We start from the raw sequence: 12702 nt of genomic DNA on the forward strand, positions 1-12702 counted from the left end.
GCTCAGTGGGAGGTCAGTCGTTTATCGCTCAGTGGGAGGTCAGTCGTTTATCGCTCCGTGGGAGGTCAGTCGATTATCACTCAGTGGGAGGTCAGTCGATTATCACTCAGTGGGAGGTCAGTCGTTTATCTCTCAGTGGGAGGTCAGTCGATTATCGCTCCGTGGGAGGTCAGTCGATTATCACTCCGTGGGAGGTGAGTCGATTATCACTCAGTGGGAGGTCAGTCGATTATCACTCAGTGGGAGGTCAGTCGTTTATCTCTCAGTGGGAGGTCAGTCGATTATCGCTCCGTGGGAGGTCAGTCGATTATCACTCCGTGGGAGGTGAGTCGATTATCACTCAGTGGGAGGTCAGTCGTTTATCACTCAGTGGGAGGTCAGTCGTTTATCACTCAGTGGGAGGTCAGTCGATTATCACTCAGTGGGAGGTCAGTCGATTATCACTCAGTGGGAGGTCAGTCGTTTATCGCTCAGTGGGAGGTCAGTCGATTATCGCTCCGTGGGAGGTCAGTCGATTATCACTCAGTGGGAGGTCAGTCGATTATCACTCAGTGGGAGGTCAGTCGATTATCACTCAGTGGGAGGTCAGTCGTTTATCACTCAGTGGGAGGTCAGTCGATTATCACTCCGTGGGAGGTCAGTCGATTATCACTCAGTGGGAGGTCAGTCGATTATCACTCCGTGGGAGGTCAGTCGATTATCACTCAGTGGGAGGTCAGTCGATTATCGCTCCGTGGGAGGTCAGTCGATTATCGCTCCGTGGGAGGTCAGTCGATTATCACTCAGTGGGAGGTCAGTCGTTTATCACTCAGTGGGAGGTCAGTCGATTATCACTCAGTGGGAGGTCAGTCGATTATCACTCAGTGGGAGGTCAGTCGTTTATCACTCAGTGGGAGGTCAGTCGTTTATCACTCAGTGGGAGGTCAGTCGATTATCACTCAGTGGGAGGTCAGTCGATTATCACTCAGTGGGAGGTCAGTCGATTATCACTCAGTGGGAGGTCAGTCGTTTATCACTCAGTGGGAGGTCAGTCGTTTATCACTCAGTGGGAGGTCAGTCGTTTATCACTCAGTGGGAGGTCAGTCGATTATCACTCAGTGGGAGGTCAGTCGATTATCACTCAGTGGGAGGTCAGTCGTTTATCACTCAGTGGGAGGTCAGTCGATTATCACTCCGTGGGAGGTCAGTCGATTATCACTCAGTGGGAGGTCAGTCGATTATCACTCCGTGGGAGGTCAGTCGATTATCACTCAGTGGGAGGTCAGTCGATTATCGCTCCGTGGGAGGTCAGTCGATTATCGCTCCGTGGGAGGTCAGTCGATTATCACTCAGTGGGAGGTCAGTCGTTTATCACTCAGTGGGAGGTCAGTCGATTATCACTCAGTGGGAGGTCAGTCGTTTATCACTCAGTGGGAGGTCAGTCGATTATCACTCAGTGGGAGGTCAGTCGTTTATCACTCAGTGGGAGGTCAGTCGATTATCACTCAGTGGGAGGTCAGTCGTTTATCACTCAGTGGGAGGTCAGTCGATTATCGCTCCGTGGGAGGTCAGTCGTTTATCACTCAGTGGGAGGTCAGTCGATTATCACTCAGTGGGAGGTCAGTCGATTATCGCTCCGTGGGAGGTCAGTTGATTATCACTCAGTGGGAGGTCAGTCGTTTTATCACTCAGTGGGAGGTCAGTTGATCTGCCTACAGACGGAGCCTTTTAATAACTTCCTGTACGCCTGTGTGTCTGTCTGTCGTTGACCAACGGGACAGCTGCAATCCGTCGCCACAGTCAGCTCGTTAAGCTAAAACTGGAGTCATGAGAACCCAACCACCGGAGCTGAAGGGACAAACAGATAGTGGCAGGGACCAACAGGCGGATAGTGGCAGGGACCAACAGTCTGAAGGGACAAACAGATAGTGCCATGGAACAACAGGGACAATCTGTTGGTCCTTTCAGCCTGTTGGTCCATGGAACTAACAGATCGTGTCAGGGACCAGGGACCAACAGTCTGAAGGGACAAACAGGTGTGTAATTCGAACCGTGGCTGCCCCAGCTCATCTCTCAAGATCAGCCACTTCAATAATCCACCTCTGACACGCAGACAGGACAATCTTAGCTCATCCATTATCCAATCACAGGCCTCCACTGATAAAAACACTTCCTTTACAGTAAGGTAAAACCTAGAGATTTGTAAGGAGCTTGCGTGTGTGCGTGTGTGTGTGCGTGATGTCAATGCGCTTTCTGTGAACTTACGTGACACCACAGTGCCTGTAGTCAAGGACAGAAACTGTCCTCTCTCTTCTCTACTGCAGTGTTTCTCACTCACTTCCTCTGGGGATTTCAGTCGGCTTCACATTTTTGTTCCATTCCACCACTTGCACACCTGCTGTTTAACGTGTCAACATGTCATCAAGCCATTGATTAGTTGAATCAGGTGTAGAACAACATTGTGCACCAGATGAGGGGGTCCTTAATACCTCTTAAGGATCTAACTGCCTGTAGCTCAGGACCTGATGCAAGGATATACATATTCTTGATATAATTTGAAAGGAAACACTTTGAAGTTTGTGGAAATGTGAAATTAATGTAGGGGAATATAACACATTAGATCTGGTAAAAGATAATACAAATAAAACAACTTTTTTTATTATTTCATTTATTTAAAAAAATTTTGTAACTTTGAAATGCACAGAAATCCTCTGAGACATGCTCTGTTGCATCTCCCTCTGCTCTATTTGTCAGGTTGTGCGCGGGGGGGACACGACGGGGAGGGGGGGGGGGGCACGACGACGACGACTGCCACCGGCTAGAACAACTGGGGAAACACTGCACTACAGATACAGTAATGCTGAGTGTCCTGCGCCCACATCCTCTGCTGATGAGTTTTTTTTCTCAGACACACTGAACGCCAATTAGCCTAGAGATAATGCTGACAGCTCCTAGTCTCAGGAGATCAGGCTATTGTGAGTTAGACTTTTTTATTTTGGCCACAGGGTTTGCTATTTTTAGGATGGTTCAAGCCTAAAAGAAACCTGGGCAGTATTGTTGTGAAGCGGTCGTTACGGACGTTTGTTGACTAGTAACGTTGAGGGACTGATTGATTGTGTTGACTAGTAACGTTGAGGGACTGATTGATTGTGTTGACTAGTAACGTTGAGGGACTGATTGATTGTGTTGAGGGACTGATTGATTGTATTGAATAGTAAAGTTGAGGGACTGATTGATTGTGTTGAATAGTAACGTTGAGGGACTGATTGATTGTGTTGAATAGTAAAGTTGAGGGACTGACTGATTGTATTGAATAGTAAAGTTGAGGGACTGATTGATTGTGTTGACTAGTAACGTTGAGGGACTGATTGATTGTATTGAGGGACTGACTGATTGTATTGAATAGTAAAGTTGAGGGACTGATTGATTGTGTTGACTAGTAACGTTGAGGGACTGATTGATTGTATTGAGGGACTGACTGATTGTATTGAATAGTAAAGTTGAGGGACTGATTGATTGTGTTGACTAGTAACGTTGAGGGACTGATTGATTGTGTTGAATAGTAAAGTTGAGGGACTGATTGATTGTGTTGAGGGACTGATTGATTGTGTTGAATAGTAAAGTTGAGGGACTGATTGATTGTATTGAATAGTAACGTTGAGGGACTGATTGATTGTGTTGAGGGACTGATTGATTGTGTTGAATAGTAAAGTTGAGGGACTGATTGATTGTGTTGAATAGTAACGTTGAGGGACTGATTGATTGTGTTGAATAGTAACGTTGAGGGACTGATTGATTGTGTTGAGGGACTGATTGATTGATTGAATAGTAACATTGAGGGACTGATTGATTGATTGAATAGTAACATTGAGGGACTGATTGATTGTGTTGAATAGTAAAGTTGAGGGACTGATTGATTGTATTGAATAGTAACATTGAGGGACTGATTGATTGATTGAATAGTAACATTGAGGGACTGATTGATTGTGTTGAATAGTAAAGTTGAGGGACTGATTGATTGTATTGAATAGTAACGTTGAGGGACTGATTGATTGTGTTGAGGGACTGATTGATTGATTGAATAGTAACATTGAGGGACTGATTGATTGTATTGAATAGTAACGCTGAGGGACTGATTGATTGTGTTGAATAGTAACGTTGAGGGACTGATTGATTGTATTGAGGGACTGATTGATTGTATTGAATAGTAACGCTGAGGGACTGATTGATTGTATTGAATAGTAACGTTGAGGGACTGATTGATTGTGTTGAATAGTAAAGTTGAGGGACTGATTGATTGTGTTGAATAGTAACGTTGAGGGACTGATTGATTGTGTTGAATAGTAAAGTTGAGGGACTGATTGATTGTGTTGAGGGACTGATTGATTGTATTGAATAGTAACGTTGAGGGACTGATTGATTGTGTTGAGGGACTGATTGATTGTATTGAATAGTAACGTTGAGGGACTGATTGATTGTGTTGAATAGTAAAGTTGAGGGACTGATTGATTGTGTTGAGGGACTGATTGATTGATTGAATAGTAACGTTGAGGGACTGATTGATTGATTGAATAGTAACGTTGAGGGACTGATTGATTGTGTTGAGGGACTGATTGATTGTGTTGAGGGACTGATTGATTGTGTTGAATAGTAACGTTGAGGGACTGATTGATTGTGTTGAATAGTAACGTTGAGGGACTGATTGATTGTGTTGAGGGACTGATTGATTGTGTTGACTAGTAACGTTGAGGGACTGATTGATTGTGTTGACTAGTAACGTTGAGGGACTGATTGATTGTGTTGAATAGTAACGTTGAGGGACTGATTGATTGATTGAATAGTAACGTTGAGGGACTGATTGATTGTGTTGAGGGACTGATTGATTGCGTTGACTAGTAACGTTGAGGGACTGATTGATTGTGTTGAGGGACTGATTGATTGTATTGAATAGTAAAGTTGAGGGACTGATTGATTGTGTTGAGGGACTGATTGATTGTGTTGAGGGACTGATTGATTGATTGAATAGTAACATTGAGGGACTGATTGATTGTGTTGAGGGACTGATTGATTGTGTTGAGGGACTGATTGATTGATTGAATAGTAACGTTGAGGGACTGATTGATTGTGTTGAGGGACTGATTGATTGTATTGAGGGACTGATTGATTGCGTTGAATAGTAACGTTGAGGGACTGATTGATTGTATTGAGGGACTGATTGATTGTATTGAGGGACTGATTGATTGTATTGAATAGTAACGTTGAGGGACTGATTGATTGTATTGAGGGACTGATTGATTGTATTGAGGGACTGATTGATTGTATTGAATAGTAACGTTGAGGGACTGATTGATTGTATTGAGGGACTGATTGATTGTATTGAGGGACTGATTGATTGTGTTGAATAGTAACGTTGAGGGACTGATTGATTGAGTTATCAGAATAGGGTAGCGACTGAATAGGTTATCCCTGGTTTAGTCTGGGGAATCGTGTTAGTTAATGCCTCGGCACCAGACTCAGAGGGTTGGAAGGGCCTGGAACGTCAGTCACGTCCGTCACCCAGGTTCTTAGAACCAGTCAGGTACACGAGGACACTGACAGATGGGGAAGAGAGAGAGCGCTAGCTTTTGAATGGAAACTCACGCTTTTCTTAAGCCAACTGGTAACTGCAGTTTTCTGTATCATACTCTGTGTTAAATAATGCAACAGAAGTGCCCTGCGTCCTCTATGGCCCTTTTTTTTGTTGATTACTTTGGTATTCCTGTGCTCCAACAGAGCAAAAGTTTTACCCTTAAGCTTAGCCTCTTAAGCTCTAAGAAATAAGAAGCTTACCTTTACGCTGTAATTGTCTTTGGAAAGACCTATTTTAGAGAGTCAGAGAATTGGTAAGAGCTTGGTAGCGTGGGTTTTTTGGACAGGTACTCGTCGTAACAGCAGGATGCATTGCGGAAGCCAGTCAGCCGTCCATCCAGCCAGAGATATATATATATACATATAATCCCGGGGAATTTTCATGATTGAATATATTAATCTGAGCCTGGGAGAGAGGGGAGGGGTGGAATAGGGTCAGCAGTGCACTGTGGGCAGAGTTACTGTGAGTGGGTCTAAGGGAATAATCAACAACAACACCTTTTTATTACATCGCCATGGAGGACCAGAGGAGTGACAGAGGACGCAATGTAAAGTATACCTTCTGTTTGACGCTGGTGCGTTGTTGAGTTATGGCGGTTCAGGAGATATTTTACGGGGCTGTGGGTTATTACTCTTATATCCAGGGCTGTGGGCTGTTACTCTTATACCCAGGGCTGTGGGCTGTTACTCTTATACCCAGGACTGTGGGCTGTTACTCTTATACCCAGGGCTGTGAAATGAAATGCTGAATACAACAGCTGTAGGTAGACTTTACAGTGAAATGCTGAATACAACAGGTGTAGTAGACCTTACAGTGAAATGCTGAATACAACAGGTGTAGTAGACCTTACAGTGAAATGCTGAATACAACAGGTGTAGTAGACCTCACAGTGAAATGCTGAATACAACAGGTGTAGTAGACCTTACAGTGAAATGCTGAATACAACAGGTGTAGTAGACCTTACAGTGAAATGCTGAATACAACAGGTGTAGTAGACCTCACAGTGAAATGCTGAATACAACAGGTGTAGTAGACCTTACAGTGAAATGCTGAATACAACAGGTGTAGTAGACCTCACAGTGAAATGCTGAATGCAACAGGTGTAGTAGACCTTACAGTGAAATGAAATGCTGAATACAACAGGTGTAGTAGACCTTACAGTGAAATGCTGAATACAACAGGTGTAGTAGACCTTACAGTGAAATGCTGAATACAACAGGTGTAGTAGACCTTACAGTGAAATGCTGAATACAACAGGTGTAGTAGACCTTACAGTGAAATGCTGAATACAACAGGTGTAGTAGACCTTACAGTGAAATGCTGAATACAACAGGTGTAGTAGACCTTACAGTGAAATGCTGAATACAACAGGTGTAGTAGACCTTACAGTGAAATGCTGAATACAACAGGTGTAGTAGACCTTACAGTGAAATGCTGAATACAACAGGTGTAGTAGACCTTACAGTGAAATGCTGAATACAACAGGTGTAGTAGACCTTACAGTGAAATGCTGAATACAACAGGTGTAGTAGACCTTACAGTGAAATGCTGAATACAACAGGTGTAGTAGACCTTAGTAAAATGCTGAATACAACAGGTGTAGTAGACCTTACAGTGAAATGCTGAATACAACAGGTGTAGTAGACCTTACAGTGAAATGCTTAATACAACAGGTGTAGTAGACCTTACAGTGAAATGCTGAATACAACAGGTGTAGTAGACCTTACAGTGAAATGCTGAATACAACAGGTGTAGGTAGACCTTACAGTGAAATGCTGAATACAACAGGTGTAGTAGACCTTACAGTGAAATGCTGAATACAACAGGTGTAGGTAGACCTTACAGTGAAATGCTGAATACAACAGGTGTAGGTAGACCTTACAGTGAAATGCTGAATACAACAGGTGTAGTAGACCTTACAGTGAAATGCTGAATACAACAGGTGTAGTAGACCTTAGTGAAATGCTGAATACAACAGGTGTAGTAGACCTTACAGTGAAATGCTGAATACAACAGGTGTAGTAGACCTTACAGTGAAACGCTGAATACAACAGGTGTAGTAGACCTTACAGTGAAATGCTGAATACAACAGGTGTAGTAGACCTTAGTGAAATGCTGAATACAACAGGTGTAGTAGACCTTACAGTGAAATGCTGAATACAACAGGTGTAGTAGACCTTAGTGAAATGCTGAATACAACAGGTGTAGTAGACCTTACAGTGAAATGCTGAATACAACAGGTGTAGTAGACCTTAGTGAAATGCTGAATACAACAGGTGTAGTAGACCTTACAGTGAAATGCTGAATACAACAGGTGTAGTAGACCTTACAGTGAAATGCTGAATACAACAGGTGTAGTAGACCTTAGTGAAATGCTGAATACAACAGGTGTAGTAGACCTTACAGTGAAATGCTGAATACAACAGGTGTAGTAGACCTTACAGTGAAATGCTGAATACAACAGGTGTAGTAGACCTTACAGTGAAATGCTGAATACAACAGGTGTAGTAGACCTTACAGTGAAATGCTGAATACAACAGGTGTAGTAGACCTTACAGTAAAATGCTGAATACAACAGGTGTAGTAGACCTTACAGTGAAATGCTGAATACAACAGGTGTAGTAGACCTTACAGTGAAATGCTGAATACAACAGGTGTAGTAGACCTTACAGTGAAATGCTGAATACAACAGGTGTAGTAGACCTTACAGTGAAATGCTGAATACAACAGGTGTAGTAGACCTTACAGTGAAATGCTGAATACAACAGGTGTAGTAGACCTTACAGTGAAATGCTGAATACAACAGGTGTAGTAGACCTTACAGTGAAATGCTGAATACAACAGGTGTAGTAGACCTTACAGTGAAATGCTGAATACAACAGGTGTAGTAGACCTCACAGTGAAATGCTGAATACAACAGGTGTAGTAGACCTCACAGTGAAATGCTGAATACAACAGGTGTAGTAGACCTTACAGTGAAATGCTGAATACAACAGGTGTAGTAGACCTTACAGTGAAATGCTGAATACAACAGGTGTAGTAGACCTTACAGTGAAATGCTGAATACAACAGGTGTAGTAGACCTTACAGTGAAATGCTGAATACAACAGGTGTAGTAGACCTCACAGTGAAATGCTGGATACAACAGGTGTAGTAGACCTTACAGTGAAATGCTGAATACAACAGGTGTAGTAGACCTTACAGTGAAATGCTGAATACAACAGGTGTAGTAGACCTTACAGTGAAATGCTGAATACAACAGGTGTAGGTAGACCTTACAGTGAAATGCTGAATACAACAGGTGTAGTAGACCTTACAGTGAAATGCTGAATACAACAGGTGTAGTAGACCTTACAGTGAAATGCTGAATACAACAGGTGTAGTAGACCTTACAGTGAAATGCTGAATACAACAGGTGTAGTAGACCTCACAGTGAAATGCTGAATACAACAGGTGTAGTAGACCTCACAGTGAAATGCTGAATACAACAGGTGTAGTAGACCTTACAGTGAAATGCTGAATACAACAGGTGTAGTAGACCTTACAGTGAAATGCTGAATACAACAGGTGTAGTAGACCTTACAGTGAAATGCTGAATACAACAGGTGTAGTAGACCTTACAGTGAAATGCTGAATACAACAGGTGTAGGTAGACCTTACAGTGAAATGCTGAATACAACAGGTGTAGGTAGACCTTACAGTGAAATGCTGAATACAACAGGTGTAGTAGACCTTACAGTGAAATGCTGAATACAACAGGTGTAGTAGACCTTACAGTGAAATGCTGAATACAACAGGTGTAGTAGACCTTACAGTGAAATGCTGAATACAACAGGTGTAGGTAGACCTTACAGTGAAATGCTGAATACAACAGGTGTAGGTAGACCTTACAGTGAAATGCTGAATACAACAGGTGTAGTAGACCTTACAGTGAAATGCTGAATACAACAGGTGTAGTAGACCTTACAGTGAAATGCTGAATACAACAGGTGTAGTAGACCTTACAGTAAAATGCTGAATACAACAGGTGTAGGTAGACCTTACAGTGAAATGCTGAATACAACAGGTGTAGTAGACCTTAGTAAAATGCTGAATACAACAGGTGTAGTAGACCTTACAGTGAAATGCTGAATACAACAGGTGTAGTAGACCTTACAGTAAAATGCTGAATACAACAGGTGTAGTAGACCTTACAGTAAAATGCTGAATACAACAGGTGTAGTAGACCTTACAGTAAAATGCTGAATACAACAGGTGTAGTAGACCTTACAGTGAAATGCTGAATACAACAGGTGTAGTAGACCTTACAGTGAAATGCTGAATACAACAGGTGTAGTAGACCTTACAGTAAAATGCTGAATACAACAGGTGTAGTAGACCTTACAGTGAAATGCTGAATACAACAGGTGTAGTAGACCTTACAGTGAAATGCTGAATACAACAGGTGTAGTAGACCTTACAGTGAAATGCTGAATACAACAGGTGTAGTAGACCTTACAGTGAAATGCTGAATACAACAGGTGTAGTAGACCTTACAGTGAAATGCTGAATACAACAGGTATAGTAGACCTTACAGTGAAATGCTGAATACAACAGGTATAGTAGACCTCACAGTGAAATGCTTACTAATAACCATCAAAACCGTTTAAATAGGCCTATATTCCTTTTAGGATTTGATCAACTTTACCTAATAACGGGAGTGTGATTGTAAGCATTTGTTTTGCTAACTTGGTCTGTGTATTGAACTTTCTACATCTCCTCTTTCCAACTGTGCTTTGATGCTGGAGCGGCTAACCGCTAGCTGTGCGGGGGTGGAGAGTGATGCTGGAGCGGCTAACCGCTAGCTGTGCGGGGGTGGAGAGTGATGCTGGAGCGGCTAACCGCTAGCTGTGCGGGGGTGGAGAGTGATGCTGGAGCGGCTAACTGCTAGCTGTGCGGGGGTGGAGAGTGATGCTGGAGCGGCTAACCGCTAGCTGTGCAGGGGTGGAGAGTGATGCTGGAGCGGCTAACAGCTAGCTGCGTGGGGGTGTGGAGTGATGCTGGAGCGGCTAACCGCTAGCTGTGCGGGGGTGGAGAGTGATGCTGGAGCGGCTAACCGCTAGCTGTGCGGGGGTGGAGAGTGATGCTGGTGCGGCTAACCGCCAGCTGCGTGGGGGTGTGGAGTGATGCTGGTTTATTTCATACCATCATTTACGCATGCCATTTGATCAATGCGGGGGTGTGTAGTGATGCTGGTTTATTTCATACCATAATTTACGCATGCCATGTGATCAATGAGCATGTGTCTGGTTTCTCTGTCCTGTTAATGTTGACGGGAGCACACACAGAAGTAACTAGCCTGCTTCTCAGTCGTTTTTATTCCACCTCAACACAGGAAGTCAATGAAGTCTGTTTTGGTTTTTATACATCCATTCAAATTATAATAGTTCCTCACCGTATTTGAAAAACGTTCCTAAAACGCTCCCCCCTACGATAATCAGCGTCGCTGATAAACAGGCTATGGACAATGTTGCGTGTATTTCTTTCTGTTGTAATGATTGTCAGTTCCATCTCCATACTATAGCTACCCCTTTTATACTTCCTTGTCAGTTCCATCTTCATACTATAGCTACCCCTTTTATACTTCCTTGTCAGTTCCATCTTCATACTATAGCTACCCCTTTTATACTTCCTTGTCAGTTCCATCTCCATACTATAGCTACCCCTTTTATACTTCCTTGTCAGTTCCATCTTCATACTATAGCTACCCCTTTTATACTTCCTTGTCAGTTCCATCTTCATACTATAGCTACCCCTTTTATACTTCCTTGTCAGTTCCATCTTCATACTATAGCTACCCCTTTTATACTTCCTTGTCAGTTCCATCTTCATACTATAGCTACCCCTTTTATACTTCCTTGTCAATTCCATCTTCATACTATAGCTACCCCTTTTATACTTCCTTGTCAATTCCATCTTCATACTATAGCTACCCCTTTTATACTTCCTTGTCAGTTCATTCACTTCTTCTAGAAAGCCTAAGGTAGGCTTAGTTTAAAAAAAAATACATTTTAAGGAAAGTTTGACATCAAATCAAAATCAAATCAAATGTATTTATATAGCCCTTCGTACATCAGCTGATATCTCAAAGTGCTGTACAGAAACCCAGCCTAAAACCCCAAACAGCAAGCAATGCAGGTGTAGAAGCACGGTGGCTAGGAAAAACTCCCTAGAAAGGCCAAAACCTAGGAAGAAAACCTAGAGAGGAACCAGGCTATGAGGAGTGACCAGTCCTCTTCTTGCTGTGCCGGGTGGAGATTATAACAGAACATGGCCAAGATGTTCAAATGTTCATAAATGACCAGCAGGGTCAAATAATAATAATCACAGGCAGAACAGTTGAAACTGGAGAAGCAGCACAGTAACTTTGATTTACGGTGGTGTGCGTGTTTTAGTTGGCTGATTCTCTCTATAGGTCTATATGTCCATTCAGAAAGTTTCCTAAAGTAGCCTGTCTGGACTCCAGAAGTATATCCATGTTAACAGGTGTACAAACTTTTTTTAAATTTTTTTTTTACAAAATTGTGACCTTCCTTTTTTTAACCCCCCCACCCTCGAACGGTTTTGTCGTTGATCGTGTTCATTGGCAATTACCGTAACCTCAAATTCCAAGACTGTCACTGCCCTACTTTTACCTAGGGACAACCAATGATGTTAGCACATCCACTGAGTTCCCTAATGGGTAAACCAATGATGTTAGCACATCCACTGAGTTCCCTAATGGGTAAACCAATGGTTTTAGCACATCCACTGAGTTCCCTAATGGGTAAACCAATGATTTTAGCACATCCACTGAGTTCCCTAATGGGTAAACCAATGATGTTAGCACATCCACTGAGTTCCCTAATGGGTAAACCAATGGTTTTAGCACATCCACTGAGTTCCCTAATGGGTAAACCAATGGTTTTAGCACATCCACTGAGTTCCCTAATGGGTAAACCAATGGTTTTAGCACATCCACTGAGTTCCCTAATGGGTAAACCAATGATGTTAGCACATCCACTGAGTTCCCTAATGGGTAAACCAATGGTTTTAGCACATCCACTGAGTTCCCT

At 42.8% G+C, this 12702-nt stretch overlaps 1 protein-coding gene across 26 annotated transcripts in view; it reads left to right on the top strand.

Moving 5' to 3' along the window:
- LOC110524815 (discs large homolog 1-like protein) overlaps positions 1-12702 on the top strand; it is a 299597-nt gene that overhangs the window by 43278 nt on the left and 243617 nt on the right. For 2 of the 26 annotated variants that reach the window (XM_090236301.1, XM_090236305.1), the window contains exon 1: positions 5885-6155. The exons of 23 other annotated variants lie outside the window; for them this stretch is intronic. In XM_090236301.1, coding sequence (XP_090092427.1) covers positions 6123-6155 — 33 coding nt within the window. In that variant the 5' untranslated portion in view covers positions 5885-6122. Of the gene's footprint in view, positions 1-5884; positions 6156-12702 lie in introns of those variants that run through there. One more of the 26 variants, XM_090236288.1, reaches the window with a different exon arrangement.

The sequence above is a fragment of the Oncorhynchus mykiss genome, chromosome 5 (assembly GCF_057628025.1).
Source record: "Oncorhynchus mykiss isolate SJ-2025 chromosome 5, ASM5762802v1, whole genome shotgun sequence".
Classification (NCBI taxonomy): Eukaryota; Metazoa; Chordata; class Actinopteri; order Salmoniformes; family Salmonidae; genus Oncorhynchus; species Oncorhynchus mykiss.